Source organism: Lagenorhynchus albirostris, chromosome 2, assembly GCF_949774975.1.
Source record: "Lagenorhynchus albirostris chromosome 2, mLagAlb1.1, whole genome shotgun sequence".
In the NCBI taxonomy this organism is placed as follows: domain Eukaryota; kingdom Metazoa; phylum Chordata; class Mammalia; order Artiodactyla; family Delphinidae; genus Lagenorhynchus; species Lagenorhynchus albirostris.
The window spans coordinates 23,405,697-23,428,230 of NC_083096.1; the positions used below are offsets into that span (position 1 = coordinate 23,405,697).

The 22,534-nt window shown below is 53.8% G+C and overlaps 1 protein-coding gene across 3 annotated transcripts in view; it reads right to left on the bottom strand.

The window, feature by feature from the left end:
* The window catches only part of ITPKB (inositol-trisphosphate 3-kinase B), a 97,072-nt gene that overhangs the window by 13,672 nt on the left and 60,866 nt on the right, over positions 1-22,534 (bottom strand). For all 3 annotated transcript variants that reach the window (XM_060128101.1, XM_060128091.1, XM_060128109.1), the window contains exon 3: positions 884-983. In XM_060128101.1, the coding sequence (XP_059984084.1) occupies positions 884-983 (100 nt within the window). The remainder of the gene's footprint in view (positions 1-883; positions 984-22,534) is intronic.

Consider the following 22,534-nt stretch of genomic DNA (forward strand, 5'->3'; position numbering starts at 1 on the left):
AGAACCGGATTTAGCGCCAGGAGAGGGAGACCGGCTGAGAAGCCGCGGTCCAAGGCTCTGCAGGGCTGGGTGGTGTTCCTTCTGCGCCACACCCTCAGGTAAGTATTGAGGAAGGGTGTCCATCCACCTGCCTTGGGGTCTGGGCCAACGTGGTTAAGGGTGTAAAAAAAAATGTCAGACCCTGTGCTGGCCTGAAATCCACGGGCGGCCACTGAATTGTCCCCTGGGGACGATGCCCACCAAAGGACCACCATGGTGGGCTAGACAGCTCTAGACATCCTCCCCTGTCACTGAGGGGCCACCTGGAGACCTCATGGCTAGCCCAGGGCATGGCCACTGCAGCCGGTACTCCACTACGTCTTAACACTCTTGGAGCGACCTGCCTGCCTCTCCCACCAGCTACGAGCTCCTTCGGGGCTGACACTATATCTACATACGTATTGTCACCCAGAGGAGCACCCTGATGAGGGGATACAACAGGCACTCAGGGAAACACTTAGCTTTGTCTCTTTGTCCCAGGTGACAAATGGCAGGCAAGCTATAAAGACTGATGACTTCAACTGTTTTATTGAATTAAAATGGAAGAGAGATTGAAAGAAAGAGATTGAAAGAGACAGAGAGACTGAGGGGGGAATGTGTGTGATTTGTGGAGAGGGGGCACAGACTGTGGAGAGGGCGGGTGTCCATGTGCATTTTCGAGGCAGTGTTAAGGCCCGTCTCTCAAATACACCTGCGACTGCAGACCACGAAGTCTCTTGGGGAGCACCTGTTCAGATGCTTCATCCCCGGGAGCATCCAGGGCCAGGCCCGTCCCCCACACGCGCTGGACGCCTCCCCAGAGAGCCGGACATCCTGTCAGAAAGTCCGGGAGAGCTGTGGCTACCTGCGTGTCCTGCCAGCTGGATCCAGGGGTACTTCTTCTTGAAGGACATGACAAAGGGAGACCAATGCACCATGTTTTTTATTTTCCTCCATGATTTGCTCTAGAAACAAGCAAACGAAAAGCTCTACATTAGAAACACAACTACTACTTTCTGGTTAGGATGAATTCAAAACCAGGGAACCCCCTGCCTGTGGCACAGGACAAGAGGTGAGTCTGAGGACTTCACCTCCATCAACTACGTGGCATGCATCTATGGGCTTTGTCCCATGCTACAAACAGGCTGAGCAAAACACCCAGAATCAAAGGGACAAGGATCTGACAGGCTCTGGGAACAGAGGAAGGGAAGGACAGAGCGTTCTCCATCCAGGGCTGACCCCACCCATGCCACTTCCCCATCAGGGGACAGCTAAACCCGCACCGCCTTTCTTTGTGCCCCCTCTCAGTTTCCTCATCTGTCTAGTGAGGGATGGACAGCTGGTCCCCCATGCTCTTTGGATCAGCGGACACTAGGACTCTGGAAAATGACCTCTTGCATCCCAACAGCAAGGGCCCCTCAGAGGAAGACCAGAGAGGCCACGATGACCCAGCTGCAGCGTGTCACCTCCTACTGCACTTGCAGATGCGATGCCAGCAGAGGCACCTCTTGCCTGTGAGAGGTTTGAGGAGACTTTAAAGGGAACTCCCCGGGGACAGCAGAGCCTCCAAGGCTTTGGTGCACACAGGGGTGAGCCAGCCCGCAGGACTCTCTCTCCACTGCACTTCTCCTTCTCAAGACATTTCTTAAGTAAAAACTCTGTGTGTGTGTGTGTGTGTGTGTGTGTGTGTGTGTGTGTGTGTGTGTAGGAGGGGCTCCTTGGACAGAAAGGAGAACTAACATTTATTGAGCACCTTCTTATTTTATTTTCACAGCAAGGATGCAAGGTAATCATTATTTCCATTTGCAGAACCCAAGCCTCAGACAAGTAAGTGATAAAGCCGCGTTTAAACCTTCACCTATATGACTACTTTAAAGAAAATCCTTTTTATCCCCAGCTATAAACATTTCTCTCTATAAAAATATCCCTAAGTTACTTTAATAAGAACGGGCTGTAGACATGAAGATCAAGTGTCCCCAGACATGAGCCCCTGAAGGGAGTGATGAGAAGTGAAGCATTTCAAGCTCCTAAGAAGCAGATCTCTGACCAGCAAAACCAGACAGTAAACCCCCAAGGCTCTGCGCTGGGAAGGAGAAACTGGGAATTCTACAGAAGAGGGAGGTGAGGAGTGGTCCTGCCTGGACAGTGGACCCCAGGAGAGGCGGGTCCTCATTCTCTGTCCTGCAGCGTCCGCTAGCAGCCACGCTGAGGTTGCTGGACTGACTCCATCTGCTGGAGCCCGAGGTTAAATCAGTCTCCTTTGTTTTTTTCTCTCTGGTGAGACTCAGCTGCTTCTGTCATCAAGGTTTCAAGTTAAAATCTGTTTAAGGAGAAGAATTCTTCCCTACCGAGCCTGGCAATGTTTACCCCACCCCAGAAACCCTCACTCCACCGCCAAGACCTAGTCTAAAGCGAGGGCAGCGCTCTGCCAGGCCACGTGACAAAGGACCGGCCTCACCGACAAGGGTGTTTTTCCTAGATCCTTCTGATGCAGATCTCCGAAGAAGGCTAAGGAAAGCCAGCTTTTCTTATCTAAGCACCCAGAAGGCTGCACAAACACTCAGGACAGACAATGCACGGGGGCAGCAATGGGAAAACCTAATTACATGAGATGACCAACCAAGTGATGGTCTGTCCAGAAGAGAAGCGCACAGCTCTCACCACCTGCTGGTCATACCCCTGCAACAGAGCTCAGAGGGGACGAGGGTCCGACGGGTTCAGAGTGGGGTGGGAGGAGGGGGAGGGCAGAGCGTTTTCCATCCAGGGCGGACCCCATCCCACACCACTCCCCCATCAGGGGACCACTAAACCCACACTGCCCTTCTCCATGCCCCCTTCTCAGGGCCTCAGCTTCCTCATCTGTCTAGTGAGGGATGGACAACTGGTCCCCCCAATGCTCTCTGGATCAGTGGACACTCTAGGACTCTGAAAAGTGACCTCTCGCATCCCAAGAGCAAGGGCCCCTCAGAGGACGACCAGAGAGGCCACGATCACCCAGCTGCAGCGTGTCACCTCCTACTGCACTTGCAGATGCGATGCCAGCAGAGGACCCAGGGAGGATGTGTCCCGCTGCCGGGGTCGGGGGCCTGCAAAGTTGGATGCCTGCCGGGGAGGAAGGTCATCACAGAGGCTGACCCCACAGAGGCAGGCTGGGGGCACAATCGACGGAGCAGAAGAAGACTACTGCAGGCAGCGGGGCCTGTGGGAACAGAGGTCCGGGACTGGGCTTTGGAGCAGTTGGGCCGGATGTGCTGGGAATGGGAGCCGAAAGCAGTGGCTGATAAGGGTTAGAGGGCGAGGCCAGCTCTGCACGCGGGGCCGAGACGCTGGGACTCTGGGGAGTGTGGTGTTGGGGAGGCAGGCTGCCCTGGGCCTGAGTCCTGGCTGCGTCTGCGAGCCCCAGAGGTAAAGCCATCAGAAGTTCATGGGCACCGGGGTGTTTGTGGAAGAGTCTTAGTGGTCTGAGTTCAAGGAGGGGTGCCCCTGAAGTCATCCCAGGAACAGTCAGTCCGGAGCCAAGTGGCGGTGTTGCCATAGTTACTCAGGAATAAAGGTCACGGAGCCTGGGGCTGGACCAAACCCACCCTGTCAGGATGCAGCTCTCTGGGGATCCACGGGGACACACTGGGCAGTGGGCCTGGGACCCGGGAGGCAGGAGGGAAAGAGCTGGGCGAGAACAGCCAGGTTCGAGTCCAGCAGGGTCATCTGAGCTGCGAAACCTCTAGTTCCCGGACCGCTCTTCAGGGGTCCAGAAAGGAGAGGGGTGCTCCAGGGCGGGGTCCTCTGATGGCTCGCGGGACCCGAGAGCCTCCCAACACGGCTGAGCTCTGAGTAAATGGGGCATTTTCCCGCGTAGCTTCCTCTTTCCCACACCTCCTCCTCAAGGGAGCATTTCTTCAACATGAAAATTGGGCCCCACATGGCCAAGGCCAGAGAGTCCCCCTGCTTCCAAGGTGGAATATTCCACTGGGGCGGGTTTGCACACCACGGGATTTCTCGACTGTGCTGGCAGCAGCAAGCAGGGGGTTTTCCTGTGGTTTTTAAATAGCGGCACCCAGGCAGTGCCTAGAGTCGCTGCCAAACATTAAACAGAAACGCAGGTCCAGGAAAGGCCCAGGAAAGACGGCGGCAGGGTGACCATCGCCCCTACCCCCGGCCACGGGAGTGGAGAGAAACAGAAGGGCAGGAGATGACAGAGAATCGATTCCCTTACGATGCCCGGGAGACCACAGCACCCATTTAAGAACCACCAACTCTAGGCAGAAGCCGCTTCCAGGTGGTCGGTCCCAGAGGGTCAGTTGGGCTAACAGTCTCCCTGTAAGCCCCTCGCTGGAGGAAGACACAGTCCTCAGGAATGGATACCAGGCCTCTTCCCCACCAAAGACAGCTGACGAGGCAAGAAAGGAGGGCAGCCCAACAAGCTGGAAGAATCCCATCCAGAGGAATTGATCCCCTTTTCTCTCCTGGGAGAGTCTCAATTAGCCTCAGTCACTTCTCTGCAATCAGACTACAGTCCCAGGTCTCGAATTTCTCGAGCTGAGCTGTGTCAGACACACAGGCAGCTCTCAAATGCCGTGAACACGGTGTGGCAAAGGGCACCTGGTCCCTCCCCCTCGGCAGCGCTGGCTGCCGGATGATTTCACTGGCCCCGTCCCTCCATCACCTCCCAATCACCAGGGTCATCTGAACACCCTCTGCTGACCCTTCCTGGAACGCCCCCCAGAGCTCCACATGCCTGACGGGCCCCCTGGCCTCTCTGGGTGGCGGGGTCCTCCTGCGTAAGTCTGAGGAGTCAGCCAGCTGACTCCGCCAAGCTCTAGCCTGGCACGCTCCTTACACGCGGATCTGATAGATAAGATGGCCCACCTAATGGATAAGCTGGGGTGTTCTTCCTAAGTCCGCTGGGCATGACAGAGCAAAGGGAATGGCTCTTAGAAACTCCCTGCAAGCTGGCATCAGTGGTCATCTCACCGGCAGGGCTCTTTTCCCTAGATGTGCAACAGGACGGACGGACGGCCAGCCTCCCCCAGCACTGGGCCTGGCGTGAGCATTCATGACTCATCACTATGGGCTCTCACTGTGTGACAGGAGCTGGACCGGGCTCCTTATGGCCTCGTTTCTCATCTTCAAACAACCTGGTGGTAGATAGGATTCTTTTCTCTGTAAGATGAAGAATCTTACAAGCTGAGTTGCTTCCCCAAAGTCATTCCATTCTCCTCCCCGCCAGTAGGTTGCCACATCACCCTGGGAACCTCAAAGCGATTCACCAACTGCTGTGCGTATCAACAAGCAGGGGTCCTTCCAGCCCAGAGCACGCTGGGCAAGGGGATGGGGACAGAAGATCGGGCAGGAAGGACCAGGAGATTCCTTCAAGGAGGTTCCCCTGGGCAGCCAGGCCGCTGGGCCGGCAGGACAGTGCTCCGGGGCAGGGGGTCTTCCGGCTGCTTCTTCAGCAGAGGAGCCCAGAGCCTTCGGGAGAGGCTCCACAGCTGGCCATCAAAACCCCAGATAGGTCTCATTCCAGGGCTGGGCAGGTGCCACTTCCAGCTTAGCTACCAGGGGACACAAGACTCTCCCATGAGTCCGATCAGACCAGCTAATCGCCCCTAGACTGTGGCTGGAATGTTACACTTGGGATGTTCTCGGGCAGCACCTCAAGGGAAAGGCAAGCCCCACAAAGCCGATTGCCTCCTGTGCAGGGAAGGAGCCACAGGGCGGGCTGACGACACACAGCTCTCACCTTGATTCTGTGCTGGGTATAAGCCAACTGCAGACCAGAAGTGAGGTTTTTCAGGTGACACCTCAGGCTCCTGGGCTTGGATGACCCAGCTCCACAAATCCCTAGACGCCTGCACTCCTGGGTGAAATAAGCACTGGTTTTGTTTCGCTGTGTTTTCTACTTGAGTGAAGGCAGGGCCTTTTTGTTACAGCCCTGACCTCGCTCTGTAAGAGGTGGGGTCATGTTCTCTACTTCGGCTGCACAGGAAAAGGTAGGGCCCTCATTCACACAGAGGAGCTCAGAAGGATCAGAAAAGAGCCAGACCTGGGGAGTGCAGGCTGGTCCTTTACGACTCAGAGCGGCTGGAGACTGCCTGGGGCTCTGAAGCCGCTCTGGGCAGTTCCCTCCCTTCATACCTGACTTGACAGGAGCTGAAATATTCAGAGAATGTGGAGAGGGATGTGTAGCAGGAGAAAAAGCCTAGTAACAACAAAACCCCACCCCTCTTTAAGCTTGAGGTGACAGAAGTCACCTGGAAAGGGAGTTTCAGAACCCCAGCTGAGCCCTCTCCAGCCATGGTGCCCTTGGAAGGCTCGGGGCTCTCACTTTTCCCTCCTCCTCTTTGCCCGAAGACTTCTGGCCTCACAGCAGACGTGCAACTACTCCCTAACGGCCCACACCCCTGTGTGGCGACCTCGCCGCTCAGCACGCAGAGCCCCAGGGCACCCGGGGCAGCCCTGGCGAGGAAGGGCAGCTTCTCGTCCCTCTGGCCTGGACTCACCCAGAGCCCTTGAGAGCCCAGCGTGGAAACGGTCCACTGGCCAGTGGGGCCCAAGGGAGGAAGCCTGGGCAGCGTCTCGGACTCTGTGTTTATCTAAACCGGACTCCAAGCCTCCCAGGGATGCTAATGGCTCCTGGGTAAACGCCACCCTCTGGCTGGTTCCCCCAGCCAGTCATCCGCCTCGTGCTGCAGGGAACACTGCCTTAAATAAAAAGGCTAAGTGGATGACCTCAAAGGCGGGCCTTTCTTTGACTTCCATCAAACAGGCCAAAAGGACTGCTGGAGATGAGGAGAGGAAGGCGGGGAAGCAGGGACCCAGAGCCGAGGCTGGGGGCTGACGGGGGCCTCTAGGCACCCCACTCACAGGACACTTTAGCTGTCATCAGGATCAGCTGCACGATATGCACGGCCCAGAAGGGGTGGTGACATGGGGGCCAGCTGTTCCTTGGCTGGAGGACCGCCTCACATGCCCTAGGATGTCTGCAGGCCTAGCTCTCCTCCCCCATCCACACACGGAGGTATCTGCAGTTCAGGAAACACATGTTCTCTCAGGCCCAGGAGATTCTGCAGGCGACCCCTGGCTCGCCGCATGTACCCCTGCTCACCCACCCTCAGACACCGCAAGGGTGACACCTTCCGCCACCAGGAATTTTTCGCAAGCAATGGAGTGGAGGCAAAGGACTCCGCTAACCCCCAGGCAGCTCAGAGACCCCGGAGGCCCTTCCTCTGCTTGAGCTGTCCCTCCTGGGTGCTCCCACAGTGCCCGGGGCACACCTGCACCCCAGCTCTCCTCTGGGCGAGTGTACCCTCCCGACAGCCCCCCAGCAGCTGGCAGGTCCAGGAGAGGCCACCAGAGCCAGTCAGCTAGGCCTGCAGGCGGGAACCTGGTCAGAGCCTCTGGAAGTAAGCTGAAGTTTCCAGGGTCCTGCGGGCTCTGCTGCCCTCTTGTCGGCCCCAGCAGTGCCTGCACTGTCTCCTGTCCGGAGAAGCAGGCCTCCTGAAGACAGCTCCTGACAAAGCCTCTTTACCCAAGGCAGCCGGCCCTTCCTGCAGCTTCCCTTCCCGCTGGCTTTGCAGGCTTGCTGCTGTTTCCGCCCCGCAAACTCAGGCTGAAGCGACGCACTCTTCCCCTCCGTCTCGAGTGTGTTTAAAATCCTCTGCCTCTGAGGCAGGCCACAGCGTTGGATTTTGTTTCCAGAAGATAGCACACGACCCAGGCTTTGGAGCTAGAACGATCCCTGGCTCTGCCACCTCCCGGCTGCAGCTGTGAGCAAGCCTTTGAACCTCTCCGACCTCAACGTTCTCACCTGTAAACTGGGCACGATAACATCACACTTGCCCTGAGGCACACTCTACCTGATCAGTTCTCAGAGAACTGATGAGGTGGTACACATGTACACGGGTGCTCTGTATACCGTCATTGGACAGGTGAACCTTAGATGTTCACTTTGTTTGTACTTCTGTGTCTATTTTGTTTTGTTTTGTTTTAATGGAAACAGTTTTCTCCTCCAAGGCATAGGAGACTGGCAAAAATCCGCTGGGCACTTCCATAGGGTCAGTCATTGCCGGTGGCAAGAAGATGAGCTAATTGTGTGGTTAATTGCTTACAAAACTTCCCTTTGGATGTTCATGGCAACTGCGAACACACAGGGCAGCTCCTGGGGCCTCGAGCTCTGTGACTCAGGGAGAGCAGAGCCGGCCGACGTCCAGGTGCCTCGACACCAGTTTCTGGTTCAGAAGGTCAGTAAAGTTGCTAAAAGGATAAAGAAGAGTTCCCCAAAGAACGCCATTTCACACGTGTGGAACTCTGCTAGGCACCAGCGAAGTACATAATAAGCAGTGAGACTGCTGAACGGATTTCATTTTATACAGAGGGTTTACACACTCTTCTTAACCCCTTTCCCATCTGAGCTGTTCCCCTAATATTCTGCTCTTTCCTCCAGTACTTCCCTTTTTATGTAAATAGTTAGAGCACTTGCCAAACTTTTATTTTTAGATAATTATAAAGAGTATCCTTTTTTTTTTTTGAGTGGAAGAGATGAAGGGAAATCTCTAAAATATCAGAAAAGGGAAATTATCTCTGGACCCTATGACTCTTCCAAGCAATATTGCCAGAATCCTTTGCCTTGCTGCACATGTGTGCATGTGTCTATGATGCCTGTGCATATGTGCTGGTTAGTGGTGATAACCTGGCTTGTCCAGGGAAAGAGGCAGAGAAATCACATATTAAATGCCTAACATGTTGCTAGGTACTATGCTAATATTTCATGTAATCCTCACTCACAGCACTGATGCTCATCTACATTCTGCAAATGATCAAACATGTTCAGAGAGGTTAAGTAACTTGCTCAAGGTCACACAGCTTCCTGGTTTGCTCCGAGGATTTTGTTTTGTTTCAGCCAACAGGGTAACTGGGCCCCCATCGTCTCTCCTCCAGTTAAAAAATAGCCTCAGATAAACAGCAAGTGCTTTGTCAAAAGAGTGACCTTTCAGATGGGGCAGGCTTGAATAATGACCCGCCTTGCCCTCCTTTCCAAGTGGTTCCCAGAACAGCCTCACTGACACTCACTTTGGGAAGACACATTAACAAAGCGCTGAAAGTGGGTGAAGACGCCCGTGCCCGGGAAGGTTCATTCTGTGTCAGTGCCTTTGTTCTGGCCTTGCAGAAGTCTGAGCAAAAGGCACTGAGTTGTCCATGTTTGGAAAAAATGCTTTTTTCTTCCTTCTTTTCTTCTTTTGGTCTTTCTAAAAAAGCAGTTTGGGTTTCCCTAGTGATCGTTCTTTCCTTCGCTGGGGAAAAGGCTGTGCTTCTCCCAGGAGGCAGAGCCAGGGCAAGACAACTTTGTTCATTGTATTCGCCCTGGCAGGGCCCTCCTGTGACGGCAGCTGGGTGCAAGCCCAGGCAGGTAGGGGCCCCTGGCTCAAAAGCTCCGTCCTGGAGGCCTGGTTAGAAACCTGGCTGGGGCCAAACCCACCCCTGCCAAAGTGAGCTGGGAGCCTGGAGCGGAGGAGGGAAGGCCTTTCAAAACCAAGACACCAAGGGTAGGAGAAACAAAGCCCAAGGACTTGGCAGGGCAGGTAGCTCTGGCTAAAAATAAGCATCTGGATTTTAAGACTAACCGTCTTTCCCCTTTAACAGACAAGGAAACTCCCCTAAAAACCGAATGCAGAAACACTCTTTGAGAAAGACCTGAGTAACGTTGAATTTCATCCCTACCTCTCTCCCCGCCCCACACGGTGTTCCCACAAGATAAGTGGTTCAGGGTCTACGGCTGGCAGAGCGTTTCCTCACCTGTCCTGCACGGAACCCAGCCACAGATCACGCTGAGGGCAGTGGGGTGGGCGACGTACCTCCCACAGCATCAGCGGCTGCTCTAGGGCAGGAGAATGAGCACGGCCGGGCCCTCACCAGCCCCTGCAGGCCCGGACCCCTTGGCTACTGAGGGCCTGAGAGGCAGGGACCAGCTCTGTGGTCTCAGGGTGGGTGCTCTGTCCTCTCCACTGCTGGTCGGATCAGAGGGCTGCTCTGCTCCGGGTTTGGAGCGTAGGACCCGGGCAGGGCCCAGAGCGCCTGTTGAAAAATGGGAGCCCCTGATGCAAGTGTTCGGCTCGGGCTGGCCCTTCCTGAGGGCCAGGAAAACCCTGAGCAGCTGCCTTCTTCCTGTCGCAACCAGAGGCCCAGTTTCTGGGACAAGGGTAGCACCCAGATTGGCACACAGGGGTCCATCCCTCATTGCCATTCTCCCTCCCCTACCATCCTCCAGAATCCCTGCCTGAGGAGTCCGCCCAGGCCCAGCTGGCCCGACTGGCCACCAAGAGTTCCCTGACCACCTACAGGCGGGATCAAGGCCCCCACCAGGGACAGAGGGCCGCCCCAGACACCTGCCCACCCTCCTCTCCTATGCTCACGCTCTCGGACGCCCTCTCTGATCCTGCAGGGCTGGCCACCTTCTTGTCCCATGCCCACCCCACCTCTAGGTCCCCGCTCCCGCAGGTGTTCTACCTGCAGTGTTCTCCCCCCTCCTTTTCTTTATCCACACCCCACCTGTCCCCACAGCTGATGGTGCTGGAGTCCGTGAACTGGCCCTACCGTCTCCATAAAGCTTCTCAGACCAGCTACAGGCCATTCCAAGAACCCTCCCCGCTGGCAGGAGAGGCTTTGAGAACTTCGTGATCCCTGTGTCCTGTGCTGTGTCTCCCATCAGAGGGTAAGCTTCTGGAAAACCGGAATTTGTCCTAACACTTCTGGACTCCCCTCCAGGCTGGACACACAGTGGGAGCACAATACTACCAGCTGCGTGACCGACGAGAAAATTTTACAGGTCCGTCACACGGCCGGGGCTCAGGCCCTGCTGCGTGCCATCTCCTGGGAATTGATTCCATCTCCTGGAATCTCCACCAGCTCGTACCTCTTTATGCTGGCATGCTCAAGCTTGGAGCTTTCCAGAGACATCTCCAGGGGGAAGACTTGGGGGGATTTCCTGTCCAATCTGCCTGGGGCTCACTACACACCACCAGCCTCCAGGACAGTGGGCCCCGGCCCCAGGGCCTTTTCACATGCACACATGAGGGTCTGGAGGACACTCTTTCACTCTGGTTAGTCAACCCAGCAAAGAAAGCACTTCTCCCGATGACTGTTCCAGATCCACCCTCCTTCCCTCTTCCTAACTTTACAGGAGCTGGCAACAAAGGGGCTCACAGTCTTGCCAAACCAGCCTTTTTTTCTGGTTACCAAGGAATGGAGGTATCCTTCACCCAAAATGGAAATGCTCCAAATACTCCCTACCAGGAAGGCCCGGCAAATGCTCCATCTCTGATCTAGAAGGTCACAGGCTTGGCTTCTCCTTCCTCCTCCCTTCTGGACTTCATCTTCTTAAGAACTAAAAATAATGGAGCGCTAGAAGAAAGAGGCCAGAGAGGGGAAGCAGCTGAAAGCAAAGGAAATGCTTTGGTGCGCAGGGGCCTAGCCTACCTCTCACACCAGGAGCCTGCCGGGGCCGCTGGAGCCCAGGCTGGGGGGGAGGCAACAATTGCAGGAAACAGGGAGTGGCCAGGGGGCTGAGGAAGAGCCCTGGGGGATGGGGAATGGCAGCCTCTAGCAGCTGACTTCCTAACGGACAAAGCTCACAGGACAGAAAGGCTCAGCCTTTCCTCTGGGAAAGGGCATCTAGAGCCCTGCCCAGCTGGCGGAGGCGGCCCCTGCAACACACACCAGGTCCCTTCCCTCCCTCCGCTTCGTCCACCCCTCCCCAGAGATTTTATTTTTACTTTGGTTAAAATGCAAAAAACAAGGCCGAGTTACAGAGGGTGGAAATTTACTGAAGGTCTTCACTGGTCAACAGACAATTGGCACCGAAGGCCTGGGACGGCTGAGCACCCCCAGTGCCCCTCCTGGGCGACTTCCTCACAGGGGCCGGTCATGACACCCCCAGCCCCAACACAGCTCCTGCAGCTCAATCCCTCCTTCTCAGCTCGCAAGACGTAAGGCCAGGCGGGCAGTGCGGTGGAGCCAATAGCATTGTGGGCTGTTCTAGTAATAAATAGGTGATATGTCTCGACTGTTTTCTAGAGCCAGACACGATGCCAAGTGCTTGATAAGTATTATGTATGCATGATACAAATATCTCAACCTGTCACACAGGTCATCTCATTAGCCCATTTTACAGATGGGGACACTGAGGCACAGAGACACTAAGCAACTTGCCCAAGGTTCTACACATGATAAGTGGCAAAGCCAAGATTTGAACCCAGGCAGTCTGGCTCCAGGGTCCAAGCTCTCTATCACTCTGCTAGGCTGCCTCATTGGTCATTTGTAACGTGTAAACTTATAGCCGGATAAACCTAGGTTTAGATCCTGTTATTCTTGGCTGGTGGTATCAGGCAAGTTACCAAACCTCTCTGAGTTTCAGTTTCCTCCTTATCTGTAAAATGGGAATACCACCTACCCTACAAACCTCTCATGTGTCCAGTCTGGTCTGTAAGCCCCCTGAGGGCATGAGACTGTCTGTGGGATGAAACACACAGGAGGAGACTCTGCCTTGGCTCAGCAGAATTAGCAGCAGGGTCTGATCACCTCCTCCTCTATCCCAGCCCTGGCCTTCAGGGGCCACTTTTCCAAGAGGAAAGGGCAGAGGGTGAAGGCCACAGACGGCAGGCAGTGGGTCCCCAGGAACTAGCCGATTCCTTGCCATGAAATGAACCCTGGAGGAGCTGGGGGCTGGCCTTAAACAGAGACTTTCTGGAAGTCCAGAATGCCCAGGAGCCCTTCTAGGATGGGTGTGAGAGGCGGCACATAAGGAGGCGGCCTCTCACGGAAGCCACCAGCGGTCCTTCTGTTTCCTGCAGACCCTTCCCTCCCACCGCCCCAGTCCACCCCACGGACCCAAAGTCTGAAGGAAGTAACTCTGCCTGTTCCCAGGGAGGCTCAACCCAGCAACAGGACTCATGGGCTCTGACAGGTGGCCCACGTGGAAACAGACTGCTTCATCCCATGCTGGAAGATGACATTTAAATTAAGCCAGCAATCTGAAATGAAGTTTTCTGCAAAATGAGGAAGAATCAGAAAAGTCCTCTTCTCTGCCCCCAGCTCTTACAAGCACAGCCCTGCTTATGGAAACAAGCTTCTCCTGTGTTAGCAGCTCCTGTATTTTCTCCGAGATTCTCTGAGATTGAAAATCTTCTGGTTGTAAATTTGAGAACCTGGATCCTACTGTGTACATAGTAGAAGGGACAAGATTTCCTCAATCTCCAGTTTGCTGAAAGTTTACTTCTCCAGGCCAAGAACATTCACGGACAAAATACTACCTTTTAAGTAGTTTCGGAGAACCCAGAAAGCACTGGTAAGGGATTTGGTAAGGGGCTTACTCTGGACTAACTCCAAAGTCAGATTTGGGGGAGAACTCCCACCAAAGGAATTTCTAACAAGGAAACTTTTCAGGAAGAGCATGAATACCACATGAGAACAAATCATGTGCAGTATCAAATATTTAGCTATATTTAGAAAATATTTCCCAGCAAGACATACTGGTGCAATTCATATTTCTGACAGATTACACTGATTTGCCTGTGGCTAAACGGCGCTCAGCAAATGGGAAGGCAGACTCGCAGAGGCTCAGAAACCCAGCTGCTGCAGCCCTGCCCACCAGAGGCTGAGGTACAGCTCTAATGCCGGCTCTGAGTCACCCGGCCTCCCTCTCCCGACCAGGGCTGTTCAGGGCACAGGCCTGTTTCAGCGAGGCGGTCATGCATCTGTTCACGCGTAAACTGCTGGAGGCCAAAAAGACACACCAGTGAACCCCCAAGTATAAGCAAGACTTGTCAGCTCTCAGAGCACAGCTGTGAGATGACCCCGGGGGCGGGGGTGGTCATCCTGATGTCTGTGTCAGTATGTGTGATTTTCATAAACAGATTGACTCATCGCCCGTCCCCGTGCATCTCTGTCAACTGGGGCCCTGAGTGCTTACTTAGCACTTTCCTGTGTAGCAGGAGCCTCCCGGGGCCCTGAGAAACAGGCAGCGGACTCACCTCTCATTCCCTGAGCAGCAGGGGCCAAGGGGCTCAGCCAGGCTTGGGTCCCAATCAGGGGACAGACCTGGGGCTCCTGCCCCAACCCCTATCCCTGGCAGCCTGCATGCCCAACTGCAAGGGGGTCTCCCACACCCTGGCACCCTGGAAGCAAGGACACCCCATCCCTGTTTCCATCACCTTTTGGCTTTAGGCTACAATGCATTAACATCTAATTCATATTGAGGTACTCTACAGCAGCTCCTGGGGTAATTACATGGGGGACGGACCTTCACAGCACTGTGGTGGGGATCTCCTGTGTTAGAGATGGGCAAAGCCGGCTTCCGCTGCAGTCCCTCCTGTCCTCTCCCTCGGATTTAAAGAGAAGCTAACCCACAACCCAGCATCAGCACCTGCGTATGGGTGGTACCGTTTCTATCTAAGGTACACACCACCCTCTACCTCAAAGCTTGACCCACAGAAGTCCCCCTCTTGCCTGTGCAGCTTATGGAATGCTTCTGCTTCTCTTAGACATGTTTCATCCCCTTCCTACTGAGTTAGAGGAAGTGAAACATTATTGAGAGATGCGAGTGGGTTGTCTGGAAAATGTATTCTGGAATGGGAGGGGCTGAGGTAGGGGCTTAATGACTGAGGGTCCTTCCGGCCAGTGGCCCTGAACCAAAGGAACTGGAGAGACCCTTTGGAGGACTGGACTGCTCGAGACAGACTGGGTTTAGGTGTCACCAAGCTCCGGGCCTCTGGGCACAGGGAAAAGGCAGGAGCTGAGTGAGAGCTTTGTCTGCCAATCTGTGACAAGTGCAAACCTTCTTTGCGATGTCCACCTGCCGTGTGCTGGCAGACCGGCAGCTAAGCTGGGAGCCCGGACGAGACGTAAGCGCTGCCCTCCTGGGTGAACAGAGCCGCAGGGACTCTGTCCCAGAGGGAGGGACACTCCGGAGTCTCACAATGACCGTGGCCCTGTCGCAGGCTCCGCCCGCACCCCTGGGTCTCTGGGGACGGCCCACATTTAGGAACTGTAAGATCACTTCTAGGGAACAGAACCAGCTGGCTGATTTATTCCCCTCAACTTTCAATGCTATTATTAGGGCACATCTGTCTCTGAATGAGGTCACCAAGGAAAAACCCAAATGAAGAAAATATTTTCAAGCCATCGTCATTTCAATCTTTGGAAAAGGAAGTGAGGCGATAAACCTCCAAAGAACCCCAGAATTCAGGGTGACCCAAGAGGAAAATGGAAAGTATTTGCCCTGCGAATGCAGGCGGCTGAGCTGTTTACACGGTGCTTGGCCAGCATGACGCGAATGCACCGGCAGCTCCTGGGACCGTTTCCTCTTCCCTTACTTCCCAAGCCCAGTTCTCCCCTGCCCTTCGCCAGGGAAGTCAGTCAGTGGAGTTCCCCCTCAACCCTGAATCAGACCCAGAGGAAAGCCACTTAGTGACCAATGATGCAGGGCTGAGTTTCCGGCCAGTGGCCAGCAGACTTATTTTCTTTGGCAACAATTTTTTTTTGTTGTTCTAAATTAGTTGCCAACACTTAAAAATCGGGACATTTCACAGAAACATCCACATCTCCAGAGTTCTTTGAAATACTGGGCCCACGTTCCCGGTAGCGACCGTCTGTGGGCTGGAGCTAAACTGCACACCTTGAGACGCGCCTTCCGCCCCGTCACCAGGCCCTGTTCATGTGCGTCACCTGCCCGGCCCCCGACGGCATTCGAGGACAGACGAAGGGGACGGAGTGCCAAGGACGGCCTTAGGACCCCAACTGGTCGTAAGCAGGCTACTCACTGCCATGTAACATGGACAAGTCGCCTCCTTCCCTGAGCTTCTGTTTCTCCATCTGCAGACAGTGCTCAGAACCTCCCCCACCTCTCAGACCGTAGGGAGGATGACGTGGGGAAACAAAAGGAGTGCTTTGAACACCTGCCCACCCCACAGGCAAGGTGAGATGGCCATTTAGGTCTAAAGGATAAAATAAAACACTCAAAGAAAGCTGGCCTCTATGAATGGATTAGTAGCCGGGGAGGGGGAGACGACAGGTGACTCAGTGGTTGCTTACAGGTTGCTGAAATAGAACGGGGGGCTTCTGAACCCCTGCCTGCTCACCAGAGAGGTGGGACATCGCTCGGTCACGGCCGAACAGAACAGGCTCTGATGGGCCTCGAGTCAGTTAGAGCAGAATTTAGAAATGGGGGTGCCTGGCCCTTGGGATTGGCAGCTGTGGCCAAGCCTTGGAGAGGTGACACTCGCCATGGCATCTGAAGCGGGTCAGGAGGAACCCTCACGTCCTGGCTATGAAACTTAACACTCAAATGCTAGGGGAAAACCAGAGGGTCCCACGGCCTCTGAGTATTTCACAGGACAGTCGCCACGCCACAGCCAGAGCCCCTGCCCCATCCTCTCTCTTCCCCCAAACCTGCCGAAAATAAGAACGAAATGACAGACTCGAAGGTAGAGGGCTAGCCGCCAAAGGGCTTCTCCCAGGCGAGGAGAGCTTTCAGTGGTAAATGCCCTGGTCCCACCTCCATCCTTTAGTCCTGCCGAAGGCAACGCACGAGGGAAGGCTGGGGAGAGAGCGACTGTGAAACAAGAAGAGCAGGGAGCACGGGATGGGATCCCATGGCTTGCGTGCCTGTGGCTAGGGGCTGGGGACTCGGCGATGGGCCACCCAATCAGGGCGCCTCCCCAAAAGCCAGAGGCGCTCAGAGGGCGGGGCCCAAGTGCTCACTGCTCCTGGCATTACCAGCTCCTTCCCAGAGCATCCAGAGGGGAGGAGCCCCACTGCTTGTCCTCACCCCCAACCGGTTTCCTGGTGGCTGGGGGCTCTAGGGGCTCTGGGGGCTCTAGGGGCTCCTGCTCCAAGGCTCCCGGCCTTGTCGCTCCCGCCCAGCAGGCCTGATGCAACTATGAGAATCACAACTTACGTGGGGGACCCTGGAATCTCCCCTCAGGGGAGCTAAGGAGACCCTGGTACTGTGTTTCCAGGACATCCAGGAGATGGCCAAAGGCCCCCGATTCTACCACACTGACACCTCTCCCGTCCCTACCTGTGCCACCCCTTTGCTCCTCCCATCTCTCCTGGATCTGACAGCCTTCCCGTTCGTTCTCCAGGTGTGCCCTCCTGCAGGCCCCTCTCCACACCTCTGCCTTGGAGATCTTTCTAAAATGTAAAGCTCATCACACCAATTCCAGCAGACCCCTCCCTGCTGTTTTGTTTGGTTTTTTTTTTGCAGTACGCGGGCCTTTCACCGTTGTGGCCCCTCCCACCGCGGAGCACAGGCTCCGGAAGCGCAGGCTCAGCGGCCATGGCCCACGGGCCCAGCCGCTCCGCGGCATGTGGGATCTTCCCGGACCGGGGCACGAACCCGTGTCCCCTGCATCGGCAGGCGGACTCTCAACCACTGCGCCACCAGGGAAGCCCACCCCTCCCTGCTTTAAACCTTCATTCAATAGCTTCCCCAAAGCCTTCAGGACAAAGACCAAACTCCTTCAGATGGACTCTCAAGCGCTCCTGCCCAGCCAGGCCCTTTACCCCCTATGCTGAAGAAAAACTGACCGATCCTCCAAGACACATCCTGCTGCTTCACGCTTCTGAGCCTTTTGTGCGGTTCCCTCTGGCTGGAGAGCCCTCCGCTAACCTGCCCAGAGAGTTCTCCTCCATTCTCTCAAACCATGCTCACTTATCACCTGCTCCTTGCCCTTCCCCAGACCCCACTTCCCCTTGCCCAGCGCATGAAAAAGCTCACTGCTTCCTCCTCTGCAGACCTGCTACTCCGTACCTTGTACATGCATTCGCTGCTCCTCTTAGAGTGTATTCAACTCACCTGATTGTACCCCGGCTCTCACCCCCACTACAGAGAGCCATCCTTGAGGGCAGCGAACAGCTGAACCCCTAGGCCCTAGCACACTACTTTCCCAGGGTCAGGAAGCAGTACGTGCCCGTAACACTAAACTGCTGGGAGCCCCCTAGACTCAGAGCCTGGGTGGGAAGGCAGGAGGGAGATGTGCCCGGAATCCCCAGCCCTCACTAAGGAGTCTGGCTGAAGGCTGGAGGTTCCTAAACCAGGAAGGGGCGCCTGACACTCACGCAGAGGCCAAGAACCAGAGGCAGCAGCCTCTGAGGCCTGCATGAGGTCCCGCCACCAGGGCCAGCCCCTCAGGGAGAGCCCCAGACCCCGGAACCAGGCAGGTATCCCCGGGTGGGCCCCCAGGCCTCCCCACTGTCAGAGGCTGGTCCTGGCCTGCACACAACACACTGTGGTCGGCTTCCTCCCGCAGACCTAGGGCAGGGCCGCCTGGGGACTAGGACACACAAGGAAGGCAGATCCCCCAAAGGCACCTTGTGTGATGCTCTGACCATTGGAGCAAGAAGCAGCCACCGTTCAGGCCACCCTGTGCAGGTCCATCACCGCAGAGGATGCCCAGAGGGAAGGGACCTGCCCAGATCACAAGTTCAGCAGAGAAGAATCCAGGTCTCTCCGTACCCAGGCCAAAGCTGGTTCCACAAGTATGTCTGTCACCTCTCTTTGTCAGCCCTCCTCTCCAGAAGGGTCTATCCTTACTGAGAGCAAACAGTCCAGCTGTGCTCTCTCCACTACTAATCCCCAGCCCCCCACCAAACACACAGCTTTTATTTACTGCCATGATCATATACACAAAATTCAGTAAGAGAAAAGTTTCACTGTCTGCAATTCTTTTCTGGCCATTTTCATTATTTGTTTTCTCTCTTAATTATCACTGAAAATAACTCTGTCATACAGAAGAGAGGAGTGTTAAAAAAATCATCCACGCCAGGTGCCAAATATGCTAGATACGCGACTGATTCAGCTTCCTGACAAGAAGGTTTCAAGAAGAGAGCAGAAGGTGAGGCTTTGGCAAAGGAGAACGAAGCCAAGATCACCAAGGCCTGGACTGCCGGGCTAATGAACTTGGACGACAGTCTCTAGGGAAATAGGTAGAAACGATGGAGGAAATTAACAAGAGCTTTGACTATCCAAACTGTAAGACTTCTAAGTATCAAGGGCAAAGAAACCCCCAAATCAAAATAAAAGTCAAATCAACTGGAAAAAATATTTTACAAAATACATTATGGTGGAAGGGTTAACACATTTTGTCCATAAAGAACTTAAAGAAATGGGTGGAAAAAAAACCTCTTAGATGCCAACAGATAACTTGGCAACATACACAAAATTCAACAAACACATAATGAAAAGAACAATATACGATTTCCCTATGAAATGAGCAAAAAAACCAGAAAAATAATCAATACGAGCGATTGTGAAGACCAGGACACCATAGAAGTCTGCTGGAGACATCCCAAGTGCACAGGACCCTCGGGGAAAGCAACCCTCAAATATGTTTCAAAGGCAATAGAAATGTCTGAACTTTTCATTAATTATTTTACCTCTGGAAATCTCCTTAAGGAAATACTCTAAAATATGGAAAAACTTACAAGCACAAAGATGTTAATTAGGCCATTGTTATTTAACAATAGCATTGAAAATAACCCAAGATCCAACAATAGAGGAATGATTAAATAAATTAGGGGTCTGTCCTTGGGATTTATCATTCAGTCCTGAACAATAAGACTTAGAAGGAAACATGGAAAATTTGGTAAAATGTTAAGCGGGGGTGAAAGCAGAAGAGACTGTGAAGAATGTGCATATTTAAAAGGCCAGGAGGGGGAAATTTCCTGGCGGTCCAGTGGTTAGGACCCTGCGCTCTCACTGCTGAGGGCACGGGTTCGATCTCGGTTGGGGAACTAAGATCCCGCAAGCCGTGTGGTGCGCCAAAAATAAAAAAAAACAACAAAAAAGGCCAGGAAGAACTATACCAATTTATATGAATAGTTGCATTCGTACGCATTTCTGCATATTAAATTTATACTGACTTCTATAAACGTATTTAACCCTTTGATTTCTTAACTATTTATTATATTCTATTGCACTACATATGTTTGTAAGCATCCTCAAACCTTTTTGAATTAAGATGGAATATAAAGTAACCAATTAATAATCAACAGAATCAATAGATTTAGTTAAGATTTTAGGGTTATGATGATTGTATGGTTAGAGGCCCTTTTGCTTTATTTTTTAAATGTCTGCGTGTGGTTAGTCTGCTTTTATAATTTAAAAAAGTGTACGGATCAAACACACACACACACACACACACACACACACACTAAACAGGTGACATGAATACGCTGCTGCTCTATCTCCTCCAGCACCTTCAGTGCTTCTCCCTGCATTTGATCTGAGAACACAGCCCCCTCCAAAACGCCTCTTCATCTGAGCGAGAAGCAGCCTTCCTTCCCCTCTGGGTAGGCTCCTCAAGGTCGAGACTGAACACGGTTCCCTGAATGGGACCCCGTGGAAGTCTGGAAGCCCAGGAACATTAGCAGAGGATAACAAACAGCTAGAAGCACATGGTGAGTGGCCTTCCCAATATTCAAAAAGCACAGGCAAGAACAGGAATGGGGAACAGAATTATGTGTGAAACCCTCCCACAGAGAAGAGATCAAGGTTGTGCAACGAGCAGGGCTATGAGATTCATCCTTGTGCCCCTTGCTACAAACACGACGCCCAAGCAAGAGCTCCATAAATGCTATAGCTTGTGGGTGCATTTCTTTGCTGGCCTTTGGACAAATATTTAGAGAGTACCTACCACATGCAGGGTCCTAGGCATGGGGGATGCAGCAGTGGACACAGCAAAGCCCCTCCCTTCCAAGTAGAAAAAGACATAAATATATAAATAGTACATCATGTAAATACATACACAGTACCTTGGATGGCAGCAAGTGTTTTGAAGAAAGAGAACGGGAGGTGGAGGAAAGGGTATGGCCGAGGGCAGGGGGAGGGTGTGCCATCTGGGCTGGGCGCTGAGGGAAGCCCTTCCTGCAGGAAGTGAGGGGCTGAGCCCTGCACACCTCCTGGTCCTGGCCAAGGGAACAGCCAAGTACAGAGGCCTGGGACAGGGCGTGCTGGGCAGGTTCAAAGGCCAGCAAGAGCAACAGAGTGGCCGAATGGAGTGAGCAAAGGGGGGCGTGGAATGAAACCAGGTCCACTCAGGCAGAGCTCTTCAGGCTGCATTGAGGATCTTGGATTTTATGTCAGTGAGACAGAAAGGCACTGGAGGGTTTTGGGAGAGGAGTGTCAAAATCAGGCTCACGGGCTTCCCTGGTGGCGCAGTGGTTGAGAGTCCGCCTGCCGATGCAGGGGACACGGGTTCGTGCCCCGGTCCGGGAAGATCCCACATGCCGCGGAGCGGCTGGGCCCGTGAGCCATGGCCGCTGAGCCTGCGCGTCCGGAGCCTGTGCTCCGCAACGGGAGAGGGCACAACAGTGAGAGGCCCACGTACCGCAAAAAAAAAAAAAAAAAAAAAAAAAATCAGGCTCACTCAGCCTGTGAAGAGCAGACCTGGGGAATAGAAAGAAGGGCAGAGAAGAGAGATCAGTTTTGAGGCTGCTGTAATCGTCCAGGTAAGAGAGGAAGACAGACTTTTAAGAAAACCAACAGCTCTCTGCTTTGGACCATGACTGTTGGTCTCTGGGTGTGAGAGCACAGCTCCTTCACATGCCCACTCTAGCCTGGAGGCGAGATCCTGTTCAAAGTAGGTGCTTCCAAAGACCTTGGGATCCTGACAACAGGGAAGTGGGAAGGAATCCTGTGCCAGAGATATGAGCCTGTCTGTGGGCAGGTGAGGGGTGCTGCCCTGGGTGGGCATCGGTGGGAGGTGAAGCCTGGAAAGAATTCATGTTTGATTAGGGGCGCAGTAATCTCACGCCAGACTTCAGCTCCTAAGAGAGGTGTGAACTTGGGCAGACAAACAGGAAGTAGGTCCCAGGTACAGAACCTGTACTTGGTGTCTGTCCCCCAATTCCAGGGATGAGAAATCCCCACCACGTTCAGAACACTGGCCCTTCCTAACCAGAATCCTGCTTCTGACAAGTGGAGAACATGCTTTAAACTGTACCAAGGGTAACGACAAGAATCTTCTCCTAGATATTCCCATGTTTAAAAAAAGGGATGCATGGGAGAAATTGTGGAAACAGGTTCGGTTTTGCTCAGGAGCGGAGATGATGGGAAGAAGGCCAACAGAGACGTCTCGGTCCGTCTAAACACAAGCACAGCAACCAGGGGCGGTACTAGTAACCAGTTCAGCCGACACCCAACCCGTAGCCAGTCTCAACTCCCACCTATCAGGGGACCCTCCTAAATTCTCTAGACATACGGAAATATTTGATAGGCCTTCTGGAGCCTGTAGGGTACAGAGTATAGCGTAGCTATAGACTGATACATAATACATCATCTACATTAGGTATACGTCATATATTTTTGTTTCTTGGCCTTTCAGCCTTATTATCTATCTGCGCGAAGCGAGAAACGTTACAAGTCTGCCAGAGTTGTCTGCCAGAGTTGCAGGAAGCTCCTTCGTGTTCTGTCGAGAGATCTCTAGGAGATCTGCTCTTGTACTGTTCCATTTAATAACGCATA